At 38.2% G+C, this 25327-nt stretch overlaps 1 protein-coding gene across 2 annotated transcripts in view; it reads right to left on the minus strand.

Annotated features, from left to right (window-relative positions):
• The window catches only part of SPAG6 (sperm associated antigen 6), a 52937-nt gene that overhangs the window by 22175 nt on the left and 5435 nt on the right, over positions 1 to 25327 (minus strand). For both annotated transcript variants that reach the window (XM_074358142.1, XM_074358141.1), the window contains exons 3-4: positions 16918 to 17084; positions 13252 to 13435 (exon numbers count right to left, since the gene is read on the minus strand). In XM_074358142.1, the coding sequence (XP_074214243.1) occupies positions 13252 to 13435; positions 16918 to 17084 (351 nt within the window). The remainder of the gene's footprint in view (positions 1 to 13251; positions 13436 to 16917; positions 17085 to 25327) is intronic.

Raw genomic sequence — 25327 nt, forward strand, 5'->3', positions numbered from 1 at the left:
CCACAGGCTCACGACTTCATCCTGCCACAGTCACTGCTCTTTTCCCTGTGGTATATCTTTGTCTTCTTCCCTTCTGTCACTTCCTCTGCTATTCCTGTGCCAGTCGCTGTTGGCATCCACCTAACAAGCCTATGTCAGTCAGGGCATGGGCTTGTGAATCAATCCTGGCAAGTGGACCCTGAGAAGAAGTCAGCTAGAAGCATCTGTGAGAGGTTTTCCTCTGTAACAAATGGAGATATACAAGAGGAGACACGGCCTCTTCTTTACTGGATGTGGTCGTGTCTGCCTGCAAATGACATCTGGAACACCTACGTCCATCTTGCAACTAACACAGAAGAAATCAACAATGTGCTGAGGATGGCTGAGTACAAAAATGAAAACCATCTGGGTCCTCCATGACACTGTTGAGCTGCATAACCAACCTTGGAACTGCCCTGACTCTGAAGTTTGTGTCCTGTGAAAGTTTTTAAAAAGTCCACATTGCTTAAGCCACTTGTGTATGAGATTCTGTAACTTACCCCAAAACACACTGATACAATTCTATCCTTTCTCAGGCTTGTTGTATCTACATATTTCCCTCTCTTTTCTGGTCATTGAGTATTCATCACATGCTTAATATGTGCTAGAAACTCAGCTAGATCTTGGGGAAGCAGAACAGAGTGAAACTGTGTTCTGTACTGGCAGATTCTGCTCAGGGTGAATATACAAACAGACCACCGTGCAGAGCGGAGCTGGGAGTCAGGTGTGTGGACTGTTTGGGGAAATGCATACACGGCTGCTGTTTCGGGCAATGCTTCCCATCTTACTTGCTTCTCTCATTTTCTTTTTCCCTATACTTTTCTACCCTAAAAAAAGCAGTACAACACGTACAAAATTCTGGTACACTTAAAATTACTCCCCATAGGAGAAATCTCACAGGATACATTCTTAACTCTAATTTGGAAATGAGTTTGTGTTGTTCAATTAATTATTATATTTAGGAAATCAAAGATTGATATGTACAGATGCTCGTAAAAGGTTTGATCAACAAAATAAAAGCAGTGAGTCAAGAAATTTGTCTTCAGTGCCTGAAAATATCTTAGCCTTATTTTAAATTTTAAATGAATCTTCAAAAAATTAATTTTTAAAAACTGTACCTTTTATGCAAGAACATGTGACATAATCATCTACTGTTAGATGACAAGCAAGATTAAAGTAGATACGCAAAAAGATGCAGAGAAAAAAGCTCCACTAAAAGGACTTATATGGTACCGATGGTACTACTGATGATGTATTTTTCTTCTCTATTTGCCAAATTTTCTTCAATGTGATTTTTTAAACATTTTTATATTGAGTTAGTCATTTTACAATGTTGTGTCAAATTCCAGTGTAGAGCACAATTTTTCAGTTATACATGAACAACATGATTATTTTTTAAAAATAAAAGATGGCTTTCAACTATACATACAGCTACTGCTGGGAGTAACTATACTAACACTACTATTAAAAGGAAAAATAAATATAAAGACTTTAGCTTGTATCTCAATAAGGCAGAAAGTATCCTGCTTTAAAAAATGGTGGGAATGTATGTGTCTTTTAAACAAAATATTAGGAAAGAGAGTGCATACATGAATATTCTTTGAAGAATTACTAACATGTACTAGAAATATGATCCATTTACTCTTTCACACTTTCCCTCATCTTAATTCATGCCCTTATTGCAGTTAAAATGTTACATTTTTTAAATGTTAAGGATTATTCATTTTTAACAATTTTTTTGGGCTTCAAATTGTCAGGGGAAATAAAACCATCCAATAGCACCTTCCTTATTCATAAATAATAATTAAAGCCATCGATTACATGCATGAAGGCAATGAAATATACAGTCCTCAAATGTGATGGCCAGTGTTCTCAGCAGAGGACTAGCTAGTTCTGTCCACCCTCCTGAATATCTCACTATTGAGTGGAGGAACTGAGGCAGCCTCTTCTATGGGACTGTGACAAGCATTAGATATAATTTTAATATTAAAAGAGACATGGATAAAAGGGAGGACTTTTAAGATCAACAACATTCATAAAATTAGTACTATCTAAAGCTGGATGAGTGGAATATTAGAAGTGACTTTCTGCTGATCAGAAGAGACTTGCACAGACAGGAATGCCCATCAGCATAAAACAGGCTGTAACAGGTAAAACCAGGTACATCAGGGCAAAGGGATCTTGCTTTAACAGGGCTCACAATGGCTTTGACCCCCTCCTCTTAATTGTTGTGGCTTAATTGTTACATTTGTTTAGATCAGGAGTGGTAAACACAGGGCCCAGGCAAGTAGCTGAAATAAGCAAAGTCAGAGGCGAAACAAAAATAGCAAGTGTGGAGCTAGGAAACTGGAGCTAGGAAACTGGACATTTACACACAGCGGCTGCAAGGAGCAACCATTCAGCTTCAGCCTGGGGCTGCCACGCAGGGATATAGGACTACTGTTGTCAGATCTTTGGATTTTTTAAGAGAAGCCAGACATCAGATTTTTTAACATGAAATTGCCCGGGTTTTAAGTGTTAGCAACTTAAAAAAAAAACCAAAACTGCGTAAGACAACGTAGCACAGGCCAAATAAAATACGTCCATCTGTGGGTCACCGTTTTACAACCCCAGGCTTAAACCTTACACCTTCTAAAATGAGCTGTGGGGACTTTCTGGAGGTAAAAAGGTGACGTTCTTTCTACTTTTGATTCTTGAAGACATGTTTTGGAGTCATAAAGGAAGAACCACTATAGTGGTCGTATAAGAAAATTCAGAGGTGAATTCCAAGAACTTGATGAAAAGCTAAAAATTGGCCTGTTAAAAAAAAAAAGGATTAATCTAAACGTATATTATGATACTCAACTAATTTTTCTGCTCATAGTGAAAATGTAGGAGGGAAGAACTTGAGCAACATTAAGGGGTTCATCATGAGAACTCATAAAAAAGACTCAAAATTTTAAAAGACTCTCCCAAAGGAAAAAAGGGGGAAAAATCTATGTGTCTTTAGCACAGTAATTCAAAAATAATTAAGAAAACACCTCAGAAACTCTTAATTCCTTTTAACTTTATTGCCTTTTATTTATTTTTCCAAACATGGATTTTAACTGCCTGTTTCTAAGTCCTACAAAAAGTTATATTTTGTTTCATTAAAAGAAACTTATGAATCATCACTTCTTTGCATTTAGGTGGTCCCATCAGTTTAAAGGTAGGCTGGTTTTATATCTGGCTCTGAAGTACTTAACTGTATCACCTCAAGACCTTTTTGAAATAAAGCAGGTTAAAAACCACATTTAAGACTTGGCTACCATTTATGATGTTAACCTTATGTTACAATAATCAGCCATCCTATTTAACCAAATTTTTCATGACTCAGTGAAATTATAGAGAAAACAAATATGGAGTTGCAATCACCAAAGCTGCTTATATGCTGACCATACTCGAGTATGATTTTAGGAATGTCACTTCCAAAGTAGAAGACATTTGTCTAGTTTTTGGTCTAACCCAGCTGTTTACAACTGGTTTGTTCATCTGCTGTTATGTCAGAAATCACACCAAACTTAGCTGCTTAAAACAGGAAACATAATCTCATAGTTTCTGTAGATCAGGAGTCTGGGAGCAGCGTAGCTGGGTGGTTCAGGCTGTGGTGTCTCCCTAGGTCACGATCAAGCCATCAGCTAGGGCTGCGGGTATCTGTGGCTCGCCTGGGTCTACAGGATCTTCTTCCTAGCACACTCGTGGGAATGCTGGGAGAAGACATCAGTTTAGTTCCTCCCCATTTCCAGGCTTTTCCATAGGCTGCTTGTGAGGAGGCTTCCCCCAGAGAGAGTGGTCCAGAGGAGAGAACCCAAGACAAAAGCTGCAGTCTTTCATAATCTAACCTTGCAAGTGAGATACTGTAACTTCTACTATTTTTCACCTGCTCAGTGTAGAAGGAGACTACACAAGGATGTGAATAGGAGGAGGCAGGCATGGAAGCCAGCTACCAAAAACCTTTATTCTTCACTGACACATCTTCCATAGGTAACAGCAGTTCCCTAGAGCTAGATTCTGAGCTGAGAAATTGACATTTCCAATTGCAGGTGGGAGTGAGAGAAGGTGAAGGGAATTTGCATATTATTATGAAGAAGTCTAATGCATGATTTTTATGTATCCCCCACCCCCACAAATGTCATTTCTCCTACTCATTGTTTCCACACCACTTCTCTCCCCTCGATCTTCAGAGCTGCTGTCTAACCCTTCCATATGGGTTGAGTGTTTGAGAGATCAAGGGTTTACATACATACATACATACATACGCTTTGAAGGTTAAATAATTCTAGCTCCTTTGAAAAGTCAAGTAAATCAAATAAGCCACTGATCTGGAGCTAATGGGGCCTTACTTAGTAAGAAATTACAATCAGCTGGGTGGACAGCACACACAAGGCTCAAATATGAAAAACACCTTCAAAATATGGTTACAAAAAAAAATTCAAGAAGTGGAGACAAGAGAAAAAGAAGGTGGGAAAAGGTAAAGACTTGGGTATAGCCCTGGAAGGCAACAGGTAGCATAAGATATGAGGCAATTTTTCAAACCCCAATTTTAGCACATCTTAGTTTTGTACTTAGAACTACTAGACAGCTGAGACTTAGCCATATTGGAAAAGACAAAACTACAGAGAGGGTCTGGAGTGCTCTTGTAATGAAGAAAATGACAATAAATTACTTGGAAACAGATCTTTACAAAACATATTTTTTTGCACCTAGAAATTTTTACATTTGTTTCCACTTGCTTTATATAATATTGCAACCATAGTTGTAGTTTCACTCCACCTACAATCTGCATTCTGCTTCAAAAAAAAAAGAAACCTTAAATGGAAAATGCAGATTTTATTATTCAAATTCACTGACATTCAGTCTTTGTTCCAGCCCAGTTTTAGATAAGTTCCTGCCTTCAAGGAGCACAGGCTGATGGAGGAGGCTGAACAGTAGGGGTTTACCAGTGCTCCAGTGGAACTTTCTACAAGAACACAGAGAGGAGAGAGGAAACAGAAAGGAAATGGATGGTTAGAAAGTTTACACGGCGCTTTTATACAAGTGCTCCCTGGTCAGCAGTTCTTGGTGGGACTCCCTTTGAGTGGTTCCTCGAAGCTACCCAAGGGTCTCCACTGTCCCCTTTTGTTTCTGAGGATGTAGCCGGCCCAACACTGTTAATAACTGCATAATATCCCACTGAGTAACCATGCCATAATTCACTTAAACATCCCCCCAATTCAGGACAGTTGTTTTGCTTGATTTTGGTTTTTGCCATTATGTACTACAGTACACTGAACCTCTTTGTGCATTAATATTACATTAGTTAGGGGTGTGGGTATAGTTCAGCGGTAGAGTGCCTGCTTAGCACGCATGAGGTCCCAGGTTCAGTCCCCAGTACCTCCATTAAAAATAAACACAAATAAAAGTTTTTAAAACTTGGGGAAAAAAATCACCTCAGTGATGCCTTAAAAAAAGATTATGTATTAATTATCCATAACTACAAACCAAATGACCCAAACTTAGCAGCTTGAAACAACATCATTTATTATCTCACATTTTCCGTGGGTCAGGAATCCAGGAGCAGCATAGCTGGGGGGTTCAGCCTTAGAGTATCTCATGAAGTCACTGTCGCACTGCTGGCTGGGGCTGCGGCCATCAGAGGGCACAAGCGGGGGGACCTGCCTCCCAGTTCACTCACGTACTTCTTTGGAAGCTCTGGCTCCTTGGCTGTTGGAGACCTCAGTTCTTCTTGACACGGGCCCTTCCACAGGATGCCTGAGCATCCTCATGTCACAGAAGCTGGCTTCCCTCAGAGCAGGTGAGGAGAGGCTCCCATGACAGACGCCTTAATCTTGTAGAGCTGGTCACCTTTTCTCAGAAGTGACACACCATCACTTCTGCTGCATTCCAGTGGTAACACAACCAGTCCTGTTACGATGTGGGAGGGGACAAGGGTGTGAATTCCAGGACACAGGATCTTGGAGGGGTGTCTTGGAGGCTGGCCACCACGGATTGTACATTCATACACATATAAGTCCCAGGTTATACAACCATACATACATCTGTATGTATATGCATACATGTGTGTATTTACTTAAAATAGAGGCCCAGAGATGAAGCTACCAAGGGGGTGAGTGTGAACATTTTTTGAGGTTCTTGATATTTTTAGACAAAACCACATGAAACTGCTGTTTTTGTTAAGTCAAAATCAATTGAACATAGGTAATTTCATACAGATCAACCCAATATGCACTGCAGTTTTGTTTTCCAAAGGGGATTATCAGTGTGTCCCCATCAACAACGTGAGTCTAGTAGTTTGGCCACTTATAAAATACATTTCAGCCCTTACATCAGTGATTGCTCAAAGTTGACTCATAATTTACTTGTCGCCAGATGGTAAGTTTAGTTCCATGTTCCTTAACATGCTGCCTACTACTGTTTAGTGACACTCATTAATAAACACGAATATTAAGTGTGACTTTTTGAGGCCTCAGCATTAAGTACTATATTGCCTTTTAATAAAAAGCCAGAGAGCAGCACAGGCACAGTGCTGTCCAACAGGAATATGAAGCACATGTACAATGTAAAATTGTCTAGTAGCCACATTTAACAACTAAAAAAAATAGGTGAGATGAATTTTAATAATATACATTGTCTAACATAATATATACAAAATATTATAATTTCAACACATAATCAGTATTTTAAAGTTTTAATGAGTTATTTCAATCTCTTTTTTCACATCAAGTCTTGGACATCCAGTGAATATTTTGCACTTCCAGCACATCTCAGTTTAGCTGCTTAAATTTTCACTGGAAATATTTGATCTGTAGTATTTAGATTTCAAAGGGTTTACAGTTGAAAAAGTAAAGTCACATACCCATGTTGTTCCTATCATGCCTAAAATTTTTTTGATAGTTGAATTGATTATCTATTTTTAATTTATATTAATTAAAAGTAAGTAAAATTTAAAATTTAGTTCCCCAGACACACTAGCCACAGTTCAAGTACACAACAGTATACAAGTGACTACTGGCTACTATATTGGTAAAACTGTAGTGTGAAATCAAAGAAGATACAGAGAAATATTCCATGGCTAGTAACGGAATTATGACACAAACGGTTAAATAATTTCTCAAGGTCAGAGGTCCTATCTTGAAAAAAAATGCTTTGATGCAATTAACCTGTACTACGTTTTTATAGCAAGCTGGTTCATTTATCTAAAACCACAGACAAAAGCATAGTAGACCCGAAAATTAACTGTGCAAAATCAGTCAGGTAACATGATAATTATACAGCAACTATTTTCCTGCAGATTATAGATTTTAAAATTTATGGTGAAATAAGATGACAAACATGACATTTCAAAGTACAATTCTTATGTTAACAAAGTCCTAAGCTTTCAATAACTAAACTCTCATAGCTGTTTGTGAAATGCTTAATTGGCGTATGTTCAAATTTCAGTCAAGTACTCTAAGCCTAATGCACTTCTAAAAATTCATATGTAAATAAAAGTGTTTTTCCCTCAATATCTAACAGGTGCTAGGAGGATTCATATGCTAGGAGTCGGAAGATAAACAAGGTTCAAGAAACAATTCTGTTCAAACTCACAAAATACGGTATGATGCGCTGTTCAAATGTGGTTTATTTACAAACCACTAGGATACAAATACCCTTCTCTTTAGTCACTCAGCGTACACACACACACACACACACACACACACACACACACACACACACACACACAGAGTGACAATTCTCCCACAGGTTTTGGAACTAAACAGAAAAGAGCGTCAGACTAAAAGAATGTGAGGTACCATCAGACTGAGAGGTATTCTGAGTGGCCGAGGGCTTTCCTTCCTCCTACAACTGCACTATCAGTGTTACTTCTTTTTATTTCTATGCCCAAAGTTGGCTCAGTGGTTATCTAGATGAAACAAAGTTCTTAATAAGACAGTAAAGATTCCCCTTCCTGCCATGGTGTGAAAACATAATGATCCATCTCTCACTTGGTCTGATGTACCACCCCGTGTATTACACATCCTCCCCAGTCAATATGGTACATCTCTGTTCAGTGTTTGCCCAGATTCTAGATTGTAAAGGCTTAGAGGTGAGATGTTAGCCAACTTATTTTAGTTTGTACAGTAAAAAAGACATGGTAACATTCACATAAGTGCCTCATATACTTTTTGATGATTACGATGATGACGGTGGAGATAAAGAAATTGTTTGTTAGCCTTATATATAAAGTTATAGATCTCAGTGACTTAGGGATCTGAGATCACAGAATTATATTTTACTGCTCCATATTCTGAATTCCAAAAAAACTGTAAAAAAAAAAAAAAAAGCTTAGAGAACTTTATGAGTTTAACTTTAAAAATCTCAAGAAATAAAAACACAGAAGAATGCACACACAATTATTTACCAGCATAGAAACTAACCCTAAATAATGACTAACAAATTAGGTAACTACTGAGTAAAATGAAAATGTTACTTTGTTTAACACATTAAGCTTCTACGTCCAAAGAACATAGAAGAGACATTTATTTTCACTTTTAACCTTTTTCACCAACACCTAAAAAAATAGAAAAATATTTGTAGAAATAAATATTAAGATCAAAGTAGGTATAATATATAATATGTATAATCCCATATACATCATTTGCTTGTTTGCTTATGTGTTCCCTCAACCCCTCCAAGATAAGTTATAAAAAGAAAAAGATGCCACAGAAATCAACATTGTCATCTACAGGCATCAGCGAAGAAAGCTATCTTCAGGGCTTTTTAAACCAAGTTTTCATTATCTGGCTCTTGGCCCCTCACCCCATCCATCCTCATGCTAAGACATACAGTACAAAGTCCCTAGTTGTCTCAGATATTTGTCACTAATATACAGATTTTGTTTAAAGTGCTTCCTAAGCCTGCTCCACATGACTTGGACTGCTGGTGTTTATATGTGGGTGGCATGCGTGGCATAAGAATATCTGCAAAAATTCTGAATTTTGCAATTATTTTCTCCTTTTATCATTTCATCATTCTACACGACGTGGAAAAGTCAGGCTGGCCAGCTCTGTCTGGCTTCCTTCCTTCCACCGTCTATTTGGTCCCTAGGAGACGACAGTCCACTGAAGGTTCCCTGTGGCATCCAGACCAGCCAGTTCCTGTGAGCACTGCGCCTCTCCTAACTGCTCCTGAGCTGGAAGGGACGTTTCTCATTTGAAGTGGGTCTAAGGATACAGATCAGGTCCACAGGAGAAGGACTAGTCACACTCGTGGGAACCAGTCACCAGGGAGTAAAAACAGGGGCATCCGGCAAGGCTTTCAGATACTAGGAGCTCAAAGCCGAGGAGAAAGAGCTTTCCCGCACTTGCCTTTCCCCTTCTCACAGAAAGGACCACTGTTCTGAGTAACTGCCGGCAGTTCTGCTGTAAATTGCTGTCTGACCAGAGTAAGTCCTTTAGCCTCTCTGTTTCGGTTTCCTCGTCTGTAATACATGACAACTAGGTTCATAATTAAACTGTTTAGGAACACCGACTAGAAGTACTCCTCTTTGCCAGGATGGAGAACAACCGAGGTTTCCAGGAGACAAAGTGGACAAGAGTTAGCGTTTTTAGCGAAAGCTCCTGAACAAACACTGAAAACTTGGTTTTGAGCCCAAATGCGCAGACCCCTCCTACAGAACCCCGCCTTGACCGCTGCTCCCCGCGCGGCGCCCAGCGCTCTAGTCGCTGCCCCGCGCTCCTGCGCGGCGCGGCCCACGGTCCCGAGGCCGAGGCCAGGCTGCCGGGCGGGAGGGTCGGGCCCGGGACCTGCCCTTTCTGGGCCCTCTGGGCGGGCGGGAGCGCTCAGACCACCGGGCCCACCTCCCTCCGCCTCGCCCCTCAGCTTCCCCCCTGCGCCGGCTCCGGCCTCACCCCCCACCCGTCTCTCCAAAAGCAAGACTAGTGCCTGGAAGGAGTGAGAGGTTTGACCCTATCAGGTCAAGGTAAACAGACTGCTGCTGCTGCTGCTGCTGCTGCTGCTGCTGCTGCTGGGAGGGGACAGTGCGGCGGGAGGGGAGCAGGGAAAATACAGAGAAATAGCTTATTTATCTTTAAAGAGGTGTGTATTATCAGGTGTATTCAGTAACTGGTGATTCAGTCACAGGGGTTCAAGGAGACAGTTTGCAGAGGTTTTTTTAATGCCATTTCTGGTTTTTAGCCCCCCAGTTTCCTTTGGTTATCTGTAAAATGTTTTAAAATCTATACACAGAAGTAAGTTTTAGAAATTGTATTCTTCAAATGAGGAAAAGTCAGATGATGCCCAGTGCTTTCTCTCTTCTAATTGCTTGCTTTATTTTTGTTTCCTATACACAAAAGTGTTTCCTTCTATTGCCATTAAAGGTACATGTCTTTTGCACCTCCTTTAAGGTTTCTATTTCCTAAACTGTCTAATCAAACATTTTACCACTAATTCTCAAAGGAAACACTGAATGAATCCCATTAATCTCAATATATTCCATTTTTAGGAAATCACTGAGAAAGAAATTGGGTTATTTGGAGGTAAATCTTCTATTTTCTCTGATATTCAGGATGTGAATGATGACTTTCTGCTCACTAGATAACAATTCCCTTTCCTTCTGAAAAATCTATAGCGGGAATCTCTTCTGGGAGCTTCTGGGTCCCAGGCCCCTAAATATTGTGAAGTATTGAAATTACACTGGGAATTCCATGTGGGAGCCAGATTATAGCAAGAATTTGGAATGGAATCCCTAAGACAGATCCTATTCATGAACTATAACCATTTAGCCTCAGATTCAACAAAGGGAGGTGTGCAAAGGTTATCTATGGGTACCTGCCCGAGAGTGTGTCTGTACAGTTGTCCCTCAGAGCCCTTTTGAACCACCCTTTAAAATACTCATGTTACAATGTTTGCCAGAAAGTCCTCTGACATTAAAAAAAAAAAAATTGCTAAATATACTCATGTAGTTTCCCCATGATAACCAGCTTCAGATTTAAAAACACTGCCTTAGTTTTCTCAATCAGCGTGTATTAAACAACAGTCCTAAGATGAACCTCCTTGAAAACCATACCCTAGATATTAAGGAAATAATTTTAATATACCAACTCTAAATGAGGATAATTTTCTTTCTCAATTTACTTTTATATCATTTTATTTCTTTTTTGTCTCCAATAGTGTCACCATTTAAAAAACCAAATTAAACATAGCCATGGGACAGCCACTTCCTGTTTCTATTTTGAATTCTTCCTCAATACTCTTTCAAGAGGTACATAGTAGATACTAACTACTATATATAAAATAGATACACAACCAGTTTATACTGTATAGCACAGGGAACTATATTCAATATCTTGTAGTAACATGGTTAAAAAGAATATGAAAATGAATATATGTATGTTCCTATATGAATGAAGCATTGTGCTGTACACAACATTGTAAATTGACTATACTTCAATAAAATATATTTTTAAAAAAGAAATACATAGTAAACTTGTATGGTACAGTGGTTGACACACAGCTTTGGAGTCAGACAGATTTAGAGTCAAATTTTGGTTCCACCGTTAATATAACCTCAGGCATCCTAAGTTCCACTCTCTTCCTCTGTTTACCTGGGAGAGTCATACACACCTCCCCTAAGTGTCTCTGCAGTTAAAGAGAGATCATATCCTAAAGCATACTGCACAGAGCCAGGCACATAGTAATTACTCAATAAATGGTAGCTATTGTTTTATACCTACATACACATTGAAAAATCTGGAAAAAAATCCCTGATTCTATCACCCTAGTAACATAAACATATATTTCTTTGTAATTTACATCCATATAAAATTCTATTTTTATATTATTATAATTGTAATATATAATTTTTTTCACATTATAATCACTTTTCCATGTTCATAGGACTCATAATTACCTTTTTAGTTTATTGAATGAGATTCCATTAAGCAAAGTACTATAATTTCACCACTAAATTCCTGCCAAATACTTGAGGGTTTTGATATTAGAAATAACATTACAATAACATTTGTATGAATGCAGCTTTTTCATTCTGTGGAATTCTTTCCTTAGGATGAATTCCCAAAGCAGACTTTTTAGAATAACCATGAACTCTTTTGTGATTTAGATTAGTTTTACCAAACGGCTTTCCACAAGTTTAGACAACCTGTAGTGCCTCCCCCAGTGGGCAGGAACACCATCGCATCCTCTCTGACCTTCCCTATTAATGCTGATATCTTATGTTTACTGGATATTTACCACGTGCCCAGCACCGACCTATCTCATCATCCTCACAACAGAGCTCTGAAGAAGTACTTCCTCTTTTGCAGATGAGGAAGTTGAGTTTCTGAAAGTTTAAAAGCCATGTCCAAGATCACACAGCACCTGAGTAGTAGACCTTGGACTCAAACTCAGATCTGGTCTAAGGCCACAGTGCTCTTAGCCACTTGGCTCTATTTGTGCTTTACTCTTTTTTTCCCCCCGAATAATAATAGGTAGGAAATGATACTTTCACTCATGTTTTAATATGCAGTTCTTTGATTACTAGTAAAGTTATTTTTACATACATTTGTTTTGAAACTGTCATTTTCTTGTGTTATTGGTTCATATTATTTAGCAACTTCTGTAAAGTGGCGGGGGCAATTTTGTTCCCTGTGTGTTTTTCACTGACCAGCTGTGTCAGCACCGCCTTCATACAGGAGGCCCAGGCCCCTTCTGGATGCCTTCACTGAGCTGTCAGTTTATAAAAGAAGGTGCTCCTCCTCTTTCTCCTCCTTCCTGCACAATACGGGCCGAACACAAGTATGTTCTTGAAAGTCACCATGCTTATGTCTTTTCAACATTATTCAGTCACACGACATGGCTCCTGGCTGGTTTGCAACACCCTACCATAAGTGAGAGCAAAGACCCAATGTCCCCTGAGGGATGACTAAAATAATTTTGTAACTGAACCAATTTACCAACGTCTTTGAGAATCAATCAATATCTCATTCTCCATCTACCCCCTCTGCTTCCCTTTCTGTCTTCAAATTTCTCTTCTGCTAACTAAGATAAAGACTGAAATGTAGGGGGTTTTTTGTGTGTGTGAATCTGTGATCCAAACAACTTGGTCATCATTCAAAATCTATCTCCCATAATGTATAGAAATATCATTAAAATCTAATCTATGGTTAACTAAGCAAAACCAGATTTACTTAATTAATGTAAACTTTAATAATCCTATTTTATAATAAGGCCCATTACCTGCATTATGTCTTGCAATATAGCTGAATGCCCAGGCTGCAGCCTCCCTGACTCCAGGGTCAAAATCTTCCAAGCATACAACCAGTGTATCCAGTGCTCCACAGTCCACTATCGCCTGAGCTAGTTGAGGGGAGTGTTTACCAACTGCTCGTAACACAAAGGCAGCCGCTTTCTTGTAAAACCGCTACAAAGATAAAAATAGACAAAACTCAGTGAATTGAGCTAAAAGTTAAAATAGACCAAAACCAACATAAAAATGACATTGATATTAAAAAAAAAAAGCTCAACAGATTTTAAATACAAAAGATGAAAAGTATCCTGCAAAATCATTAAATCATTTTCAATTTTTGATGTTCCCCCATTGCTTTTGTTCAGTAACTAAAACAAAGTCTTTGATCACATTTCAAATGTTTTACTCAGAAACATGGATCTGGAAATTGTATAAGATAAAATATGAACATTATAGTTCCTACAAATTCATAAAATAATGAGCTTTTATGTATGTGCATGGCACTGAAAGGCCTGTCCTGTGGGAATTCTTGGATTGTGAGTGTGTGAAAGTAAACTGTCCCCTGACAAACTCATCTCCTTTACTTGCCCTCAGTCTCTAAGCATGACCTCAACTAACCTTTCCGGGGTCCCATGTTATCCTGAAATAACAACTGTTATGTTCTGAGGCGCACTTAGCAATCATCAGGTAAACATAAAGGCAAAACATTTGTGATACATTTTAAAACTTCTCCTGGCAATTAAACCAGGCCAAGAGTAGGATATGTTATTTAACCCTTCTAAGAAATGCATTTTTAAAAAGATAAATAAAAATTTTACCATTATGTGAATTTTAAGTAATGCTTCATATAGTTATAATATTTTCTACATGTAAATTTTATCAGATTAAGAAATAGAACTGAAACACAAGGCTAACATGTTTTCTTTGGACAGTTAAAAAAATTAAAATAAATGCAGAGGAAGTATTTGTCTATAACACTCACTGTTGTTTCATGGTTAGCATAATGACAGTGATGGTCTCCTAACGCTAGGTTTCATTAATAGAACCCCAGTAAGTGCCCTATTTTGGATTCTAAGTTTCTATTTCTTTCCAGTGACTACTAAAAAGTGACTAGGTGACTACAGTACCTGTTTTGAAAGCATTCTATTTATTAAGGCTAAAATATTAAGATTCAATAAAAATTATATGAGAGACAATATATCAAGCATACTTTAACACACTATATCTCAAAAATTGGTATATGTTGATAGTATAAGAAATATACTATGTTAGTAACAATGTTTTGATTTGATATATTTCTTTAGTTTCTTAAATAGCAACATACATAGACATTAAAATATTTGTTATAAAGTCTAATTTTAACATGTCAATAACCAAATATCTACTAACATAAAAAAAATTAGAGAGTTTTAAAGTAGCTTTCCCTAAATTATTTTCTTATACTTGTGGGAAATTAATGGTGATACAGTTCTTGTCATTCCCTTAAGCTAATTTGACTTTTGATATTGCAGAATTTCCAAATTCACAGACAATTTACTGGGCACCAATAGTCAGACTAACTATAGTGCCTAGAATTCACACTCTTCTGACCTCATTCCTCCTTCCTCCCGATGTCCACTTCCCAAATCCCTAACTCTCTTCTCTTCCGTTCCTTGCTGAAAGAATTGTGAAAGAAAGAAAGAAAGAAAGAAAGGAAGGAAGAAAGGAAGAAAGGAAGAAAGGAAGAAAGGAAGAAAGAAAGAAAGAAAGAAAGAAAGAAAGAAAGAAAGAAAGAAAGAAAGAAAGAAAGAGGGAGGGAGGGAGGGAGGGAGGAAGAGCGAAATCAGAGGACTTGGCACCTCATAAAGAAGAGATGAAATCTCCTGGGAGAAATGGGCTAAAGGACTGGTAGGGGAAGGAGGCAGAAGCCTGTGAACAGTGCCCCGCACTCCCACTCTGCCCTCACTTCGGCCCTAGCACTGTTTGTCTCTCTGTTAACTAGTGGGCACTCATTCACATTTAGAGAACTTCTCTGTTGAGAACCTACTACACTGGACACCAAACACAGACCCTGCCCTCAGAGAAGGAGCTAAGAGTCAGAGAAGAGGACAGTCTAACAGCATCTGATGATAGAAGGAGCGCCTATAAGAAAAATAAGATTTCTAGAACTCCTTCTAGGGATAAGACAGTCATTAGCAAATGACTCTCCAATCTAAAAATTAAGGCACATTTTTAAACAATTAGGATTTTTTTTTTTTTGGTAAAACACATAACATTAACCATTTTGAAGTATACAATTCAGTGGCACTCAGTGCATTTACAATGTTGTGCAACCACAACTATCTAGTTCCAGAATGTTTTCATCACCCCAACAAGAACCCGTCTATATGTTAAGCAGCTGCTTCTTACTGCTCCTCACCTGCACCCAGGCCCTGGCAACCACTGACCTCTTCCATCTCTATGAATTTGCATATTCTGGATATTTCATATAAATGGAATCATACAATATGTAGACTTGTCTGGCTTCCTTCTCTCAACGTAACATTTTCAAGTTCACCCATGTTGCAGGATGTATCGGAACCTCATTCCTCTTTATGGCTGACAGTATTCCATTGTAATGCATATGTAACATTGTTTTTAACCTAGTCATTCTTATGGCTATCATGAATAATGCTGCAATGAACATTTGTGTACAAGTCTTGTTTGAACACCTGTTTTCAATTCTTTCAGAACTATAACAAGGAATAGAATTGCAGGGTCATGTGGTAAGTGTGTTTAACTTGCAGAGTAACTGCCAAACTGCTTTCCGTAGCAGCTGCACCATTTTACATGACTTCTCCACATCTTCACTAACACTTATTTTTTTCATTTCTCTGATTTTCTGTGGCCATCTTGGTAGGTAGAGTGCTATCTTGTTATGGTTTTTGAGTTACATTTCCTAACGACTAATGCTGTCAAGCCTCTTTTCGTGTTCATTGGCTATTCATGCATTTTCTTTGGATAAATGTCTATGCAAGTCCTTTGCCCATTTTTGAATTGGATTGTTTGTCCTTTGGCTACACAAATAGGAATTTAATCTTAAAGACATGTCAAGAAACATATATCCCTAGGTTATGGTAAAACAGCAGGTTGGGATGAACAGTCCGAGACCCTACCTAGAGGAAGGTCCTTGACTATTAGAAACACAGAGGGAGCCAGACAGGCTGGGGAAGAATGGAGGTGCGCTTAGATGACTCTTAGGCAGGCTTGTCTCCTTGACAAAAAATGCTTTGTCAAACCTTCCTTTACATGCATTCTCCTTCCTTTTGGATGTTTCTCTCCCCCTGGCTTCGAAGCTGTCTCTTATTTGCCCAGGGCTCCATATACCTTTCTGAGATTGATCCTGTAACTTTAATATGCCCATATATAGGAATATGGCCTTCTGCATAATTCCATTACAAATTTTAATGTCTTCTTCTTATATAAACACTAATAGAGAAAAGCTGCCAATCAGCTCCAAAGATATAATACCCTAAAGATATTATTCTGTGCAGTTCAAAGAATTGAAGGTTATATTAACATCCTAATATTTCTATGCCTACAAATTTGCAACTGTACCCAAACTATCAAAAATCTTAAAATCCAAAACAAAAGGGGAAAAAAAACCCCATGTAATTAATTTTTTTAAAACTTCTTACATTCTGTTCTACCAATGAATAAACGAGCTGAGGAAGAATGCCGCCTTTCACAACCGCTTCTGCTAGGTCATCGTTATAATTAGCCAGTCTCCCCAGAGCCAGCACAGCAGTCTGCTGAATTGTTGGGACCACATCCAGAAGAAGAGGCCGCAGCAAAGACATCACACCTGAGGTGAGTTATGAGAAAACAGAAATCAGCAAAATGTACATTAAAAAGCAAACATACAATTCAGTGCATATGCAGATAGGAAAATTAAGGGGAAAACATCGGTAAAAAACAAACAAAACAATCATCACTAAAAACTAACGGGATATTAAGCAGCGCCTAACTGGCCAAGGCATAGAATCATACAACATGTAATTATCAGAGCAGCAGCCTAGCATGGAAGTAAGAAAGGCCTTGGAGAATGAGAGTTTAAATCCCTGGTTTGGCAAACACTAGCTGTGCGACATGACGGGGCTGTCCTTAGGAGGGCAGAGAGACACTGTGACCACACAGAAGAAGGCCAACCTAATGTGTGGAGCGGGCTGTGGGGAGCTGGGATCCCCCACCGCAGCCTCTGACAATCCTGTTTTCAGGCCTCGGATCAGCCATTTCCTTTCAATCAAGACTTGTTTGTTTTTTCTGATTCCAACTGTTGGGTCTTTTCTCTGATTCCAACTGAAAACTTGGGAGTCTATTACAGAAATTTTATCAGGACCTATTTCAGGGCCAGGTGAGCTAGGAGGGCCATTTGGCTAGGGTCTCACATTCATAAAGGGCTGCAAATTCAGATTTCTGACATTAACTCCAGATAAATAAATTCTTTGAGATAAGGAAGTGTATCATGTTACTGGCTCTCATAATATTTATTCTAGGATCGAATGAACACATAGTAGGAATATTATCATCACAACAACAATAAAAGTATCTTATATATTATTACGTGCACGCATTGTTCTAAGGATTTGTTTTCCATATTAATTCACTGAACTCTCATAACAAACCTATGAAGTAGGCTCTGTTCTTATGTCTGTTTTACAGACGTGAAAATGGAGGCTGAGAAAGGTTAAGGAAATTGTCACACAACTAAAATGGGGGAGCAAGGTTAGAAATTCAGACATTCTTTATTGTAATTACTAAATAAATAATGTGTCTGGGAAACTGAGTCGGTGGGGGAAAATAATTGCATTTGGGTCGTTTTATTGGGTATTCCAACTCTATAGTAACTTGGCCTTACTATAAAATATGCAAAATAATCCACGGCTGTTTGTGCCTTGATGATGGTGTTTTAGTCTACGATTACAAAAAAAGTAATGACAGAGTTCAAACTAGAACAAAGTGCTCCTTGACTTTCTAAACTTAATTTATAGCAGGCTATTCAACTTGATGTTATTATATCTTTTCTTTAAAAACATACCCCAGTGACCTATAAAAGCAAATACATCTTACCAATATTCTTTTATAATGTTTATATATATATATATATGTGTGTGTGTGTGTGTATTTATATATATATATATAATGTTTATAATGGTATATCCAGAAACATGTGAAACAGAATAAAAGGAAAACATTTACAACATTTAGGATTAGACCAAAATAAGATAAATAATACTACCAAATAACATGAGTGGAGAATAATGATGCTTATCACTGAAGCATTTAATGATGTGACCTGCTGCTTTTCGTAGTTCCCAGGTTAGTGATCATTCTAATATCTAAGCTGGCTTGGTCAGATCAGTCCCCATAAGGCCACAGGTACAAGTCTGCAGCCCATGCAGGTGGGTCAACTTTGCAGGCACACAGCCCCCCTCCTCACGCCCAGGCCCCAGATCGTGTTAAACAGATCAGCATGTCCATGGACCTAAGTGTTGCTTACACTATTCTCTACACTTTTTTCACAGAGATAATTTCTGACACATCTCACGATAAAGTATTAGAATGACTACTAAATATTAACACGGGTTCCTTCTAGAAGGTTGGATTTAAAATAATTTGTTGATTTCTTCTCTATAGTTGCTTTATTACTTCATTTAGGTTTTTAATTGTGGTAAAATATACGTAACATAAAAATTAACATTTTAACCATTTTTAGTGTACAACTCAGTGGCATTTAATACATTTCCAATGGTGTGTAATCATCACTACTATCCAGGAACTGTTAAACTGCTTTCCACCGAGGCTGCGTCATTTTGCGCTCCCAGCAGTAAAGCATAGGGTTTTAATTTCTCCCCCTCCTCCTCAACACTTGCTATTTTTTCAAAGTAGCCACCCCAATAGGTGTGAAGTGCTATCCCTGTACGGTTTTGATGTTTATTTCCCTTGCATGAATGACGCTGAATGTGCTTACGGGTCATTCGTACAGCTTCTCTGTTGAAATGTCTGTTTAAGTCCTTTGCCCATTTTTTTAGTTGGGTTGGTTGTTTTTGTTGATGAATATAACTTGATATTTTTATAGTGAATATGTAACATACTAAGTAAAACGAGTCAATACTCTAAAAGAGAAAAGCTAAATTTGTTATCATAGATTTTAAGTTTCATAGTAAATATGTTAATGAGGCCAAAAAAAGAGTACAAGTATGCTTAGAATAGTTTTAAAAGAATCACAAATATGTTTCATATTATTTTTTCCGATGATCATGATCATCAACAGCTTAATAGAGCTAATATACCACAAATCTCCCGATGTTGGATATTTCTACTTTGCCATTTTAGCAACAGGATATTTTACCTCCCAAAAGCTATTTCATTTGTCCATATACTCAACAGAAATTTCTACTTTATATATTTTCTCCTCCCTTTTTCTACTGTATCCAGCCCGGGAAAAACAAGGCCAGCAAAATGGCACCCAATTCCTTTCCCTCTGCTCCTGTATCATTATCAGAGTGGGGCTTCCATCCAGATGCATCCGCTCTCCCACACTTGCCTCATATTCCTTCATTCAGACAGTAGCACAATAAGAAACTTAAAACATTTAAAATCTCTGGATCCATAAAAGTAAAAGCTAAAGTTTCCATTTAAAATATCTGTTTGAATAAGGTCATTCTTATTGGAGAAAACGTTGCCCCAAATTTCCAGTCCTTGTATTGCCTCTTAGTGCTTCACAGTCATCAGGCCCCAGGAACATGTTTTTGTCTCTTACACGGAGGAAGCCTAGAGGCTTCATTTTTCTAATTGCAGGTTTGTCCTAAAAATACAGAAAATGATGCCAGAGGAACTGAGGGAAGAAGGAGGGAAGGAAAGAAGGAAGGAAGGAAGGAAAGAAGAAAGGAAGAAAGGAAGGAAGGAAGGAAGGAAGGAAGGAAGGAAGGAAGGAAGGAAGGAAGGAAAAAGAGAAGCACATATAACATAAAAAGAAATTTCTCCTTACCTGCCTGTCCACTAGGAATCCATGATGATTGATCCTTGCTGAGTGAATGCATGAAAATGGAAGCCCATACATTACAATCGGAAGAGATGCTACAATATGTGACAGACAGGGTCTCTGGGCAGCAGCTAACGACCTCACTGGGGCCTCCCCTGAAGGAGTCTGCACGTCCTATCCAATATTATAACTAATCGTAAAAATAATTCATATATTCTACTCTAATATCTACAAAACAATTCTGTCTTCTCCATACAAACTGATAAAATGGTATGAAAATGTTTCTGAAATGTAACTTGTGGGCCAAATCTTTACAGTCCTCCCCCATCCCGACTTTGAGTTTCTTTTCTATATTTCTTGTTCCAGTGCTGTATTGAAGACATTGTTTCTAATTTATCGTCATCCAGTTATGCAAAACACAAGAATAAAAACAGCCTCATTGATCCTGCCCACAGTCATTCATTCAAAAAATAGACGAGGGTTTAGCAAGTGGCAAGAAATAGGATCACATACACAAGTAAAGGCAGCTCCTACTAATAATCTAGGGGAGGGGATTATAAAATAGCCTCAAAATGATCACAACTCTTTTAATACAACATGGGCCTAGTCACTTTAATTTTGCATACCAACTGCACGTAAATAAATCAGGAAAGAAATGTCAAGCACTTCCAAATACAAAAAAGACAACTCACTCATTCTCATATTACATTTGTATAATTTATACACATATTATCTCAATCTGAGGAGTTCTATAAAGTTACTTAACATCTCAACTTTGTTCCGTTAAAAACAAGTACCTGCAAACTAGGTCTTTGGGTTCGTTTAAATCAAAGTAAAGATTTCTGGTTGCCCTGGTTACTGCTTATCTTTTTTTCCCCCTCTAAATTGCGGTAAAATAAACATAATGTTACACTTACCATTTTAACCATTTTAAGTGTACAATTCAGTGGCACTAAGTACAGTCACAGCATTGTGCAACCATCACCACTATCATTTCCAGAACTTATCATCATCCCAAACAGACACTCTCTACCAATTAAACAGTAACTTCCCATCCCTCTGCTCTCAGCCCCTGGGAGCCCCTATTCTACTTTCTGTCTCTGTGATTTTGCCTATTTTAGACAGTTCATATCAGTGAAATCACAGAGTATTTGTTCTTTTTTATCTGACTTCTTTCACTTAGCATAATGTTTTTAAGTTTCATCCGTGTTGTACCATGTATCAAAGTTTCATTCCCTTTTAAGACTGAATAATATTCCATTGTATGTATACACCACATTGTGTTTATCTATTCATGTGTTGATGGACATTAGGGTTGTTTCCACCTTTAGGTTACTGTGAATAACGCTGCTGTGCACATTGGTGTACAAGTATCCATTTGAATGGAACTGCTGGACCAAATGGTAACCTGTGTTTAACTTTTTGACCAAACTGTTTTCCATGGTAGCTGCACCATTTTACATTCCCACCAGCAAAGTACAAGAATTCCAATTTCTCCACATCCTCACCAACACTTATGTTTCATTGTTGTTTTTAGTAGCCATCCTAATGGGTGTGAAGTGGTATCTATCCGAGGTTTGATTTGCATTTTTCCAAATGACTAGCGATGCTGAGCATCTTTTCATGTGCTTATTGTCCATTTGTATATCTTCTTTGGAGAAATATAATCGTTTTAAGTCTTCTGCCCATTTCTGAAGTGGATTTTTTGTTGTTGTTGGTTGTAGTTCTTTATATATTCTGAATATTAAGCTCTTATCAAATATATGCTTTGCAAATATTTTCTCCAATTCTGTCAGCTGTCTTTTCATTCTCTGACAGTATCCTTTGATGCCCCTCTTTGTTTTTTTAGGCTTAAAAATGAAATGATTTCTACTATATATTTTCACTTTCCTATATTATTCAAAATTATCATAAACACAAAATACGTTAAAAATGTGTTGCTGTAAATTTCACAAACCTTTAAAACTTCAAAATTCCAACAACATGTTTTATTTTAACCTGAAACTACTTTCTATATATCTATTTACTATGAAATTTGCTACTACAGTTCATTCAAGTTTTGGAAGTGATTTCTGCATACAATTAACTGATACGCAGCAAAGGGTTCACCTTTGACTGTCAGTATTACTCAGGCATTCTGTTGGGCTCCCATGAGAACATGAAAGAAACTTCATGCTTTAGAAATAGAAGGAATCTTGCCCTACTTGTTACATGACTGCCTATGTTGAGAGACAAATGACTGAGGTGTCTGGAGGGAGATTGGGTTCATATCTGGACTACACCACTTCTTGACTGTGGGGCCTCAGGGAGGTTACTTAACATCTCTGTGTCTCAGTTTCCTCATACACAAAATGGTGACAAATTCCAAGACTACCTCAGAAAGTTATGAGAATTAAAATGAGTTAAAATTTCTAAAGGGCTAGAAAGATCAGTTGGGACAAAATAAACACCAGTAAGTACTTGATCAACAAAAGCACTGAGATCTCCCACGGCAGCCTTAATGCCGTTACAGAGTGAAACACCGTTTCTGGCTGCTGTTTGTGTCCCTTTTCCATTAATGAATGGTGCTAATTTGCCTAAATAACCAGAAGCCTTGGAGTCATTTTGAACTCCCCCCTCCTCACCTTCCCCCCCGCCCCCTTCTGCTGAGTCACAAGTGGTGCAGACCCCTTACCCAGCATGACTGCTGTAGCGAAATGGGCACCTGGCCTTCCCCACCCTGATTCAGCCCCCTTCAGCCTGTTCTCCACCCTGCTATGAAAATCATCTCTCTAGAACACAAAATGGACCCCATCATCCCTCTAATTAAAACTTTTCAGTAACTTCAGGATAAATCCAAACTTCAGGTGAGGGCCTTCCTAATTAGGCCTGTTTTCCTCTCCAGTCACTGACCTGCCTCTCCCCTGTCCCATTCCCCAGAAGCTCCAGCCACACCCAAGCATCCGCCTTTTCTACAGAGTACCACCTTTTCTCTGGCCTCTTTGCCTTTACACGTAATGGTCCCTCTACCTGAATGCAGCTTCCTCTCCCTCTGCTTCATCTAGCTAACTCCTAGGAAATTCAGCACACCTAACACCTCCTCCTAGAAGCCCCCCATGACTGGTGCCCTTCATTTCTAAAGCTCGGTTTGGTACCTTTCATGTGTGTTCCATGTGTCTATACATTAGGCACTTATCAAAATGTATTTTATTTATATATCCCTCCATAAGCAAATAAGCTCCTTAAGGATGGAGTCTCTGCCTTCTGTTTCTGCATGGTCAGCATCTAAGCATGAACCTGGCACTTGGACACTCAGTATGTGTGTTGAATGATGAATGAACAAACTGTGAAAATTAATGTGCATTTTTCTCTTTCCAGGTAAATTTTAATTAAAGTAACAAAATGGATAACATATGTTTCATAGTTTTTTCTTTAGCTACATGAGGTCAGGTACATAAATGTCACTGTTATCATAAATTCATAAATCTTTTAAGGAACTCAAATGGGTCATTTAACCTATTCCCTCATCTAACCACCCCACATAAATATAATTCTATTTTAATTTAAAAGTCTTCCAGAGAGCTGCAAATTTTAAATTAGTCCTGTCTTCTGTCAGTGTGATTTCTCTTTTGCAACACACACCTGTTATACTCGTCTACCCGGAGAAGAGTGGAACGTCTAGGAATGGAGTCAGTGCAGAGGATGAAAGGACAATTCTAAAAACACTGCCTGCTCCAAGAGATGTCATGGGTAATATTCGAAGAGGAAACATTTGAAAGGCATCAATTCAAAAATCTATCTTCAGATGAAATTTTTTGTTTTATTCATATTCTACCTACTTAAGATTTTTCTGAGATAGATTAAAAGGTATGGATACAAAGAAAGTAACTGAGAGCCATGTCATGGAAAGGGTTTTTTGGATTTTAGGGTTGTTGCTTTTTACTAGAAATATAATTTAGGGAGAGTTGTTACAAGTGAACTCTGAACATAGCACTGAGTTTCCTGGCAGCAAAATTTAAAAAGGGAGCCACTTTATGAAATAAAAGGAAACAGGAACAATTTTTTTCCTGACGTTTTATACCTAGGCCTGGCTTGACACATGATAGTTAAGAAAGATTGGTAGAATAAATGAGTATATCTTTATATTAAAAATAATTTAACAGCAGAATGGACAATGTCTTCAGTGATAGATTTTTAAAGTTATGAAAAAAATATTTTTAAATAAGCCCTGAAGAAGGGCAGGGGCATATTACAAGACTAATTCTACAAAGACATTTCTATGGAAAAATAATGTAATCTAGTCTAGGTACATAAGTTAATAGTGATTCTCATGTGACACAGAGATAGAATATACAGAAAAGTGGATAGAGATCATTTCCTTTGGAGACACATGGACACAATATCAATATCACTTGATTTTTAATAGAACTTGGTTTATTGTAAGAGAGCTAATTTGCAAATTGAGACAAGATTTTTACTAGAACTTGAATAAACAATAAATTTAAGAGTGAGCCACCTTCATAGTAGAAAACTTGAGGTATACAGCAAAACCAATATTTCACTTTGGAAATTAGAGAAGGCTGACTCGTGTTCAGATGGCCATCCTGCCCATTACAAGAAAAGGCCAAATTTTTTCTCAAGGTATGACCCAGGATTTCTCCCAGAGCCAGTACATCTACTCCATAGAAACCCCAAAGTTCTGCTCCCAGTGAACATGGAAGAAAAGCCCTTCACACAATGTATGATTAGATAAAAAACCAAAGGGAAGAGTTGAGTACACACTCACATCAATCAACCGACGAAGACCCAGGGCTGCCCTCTTCCTCATGTTCTACCTCACATGTTCTCAGAAAGCCTGGAGAGCAGGCAGTTATCACAGGGCACTAGGCACCCTGGGGTCTGAGGAAGCCTTCTCAGCATGCTCCCTGATAATGGTGGGACTCAGTCTAACAGCTCTCTGAAGTACTCTCTCGGTTCTCAACTGCCAGTGGATTACACACTTTCCCCGGGTGCTTTTAAAGAGCTTCTGATTTGATAAGGCTTCCCTTAGAAGCCAGAGCAAGCCAAAAGGTCTTCTAGAGCTC

This window comes from Camelus bactrianus, chromosome 35 (assembly GCF_048773025.1).
Source record: "Camelus bactrianus isolate YW-2024 breed Bactrian camel chromosome 35, ASM4877302v1, whole genome shotgun sequence".
NCBI classification, from domain to species: Eukaryota; Metazoa; Chordata; class Mammalia; order Artiodactyla; family Camelidae; genus Camelus; species Camelus bactrianus.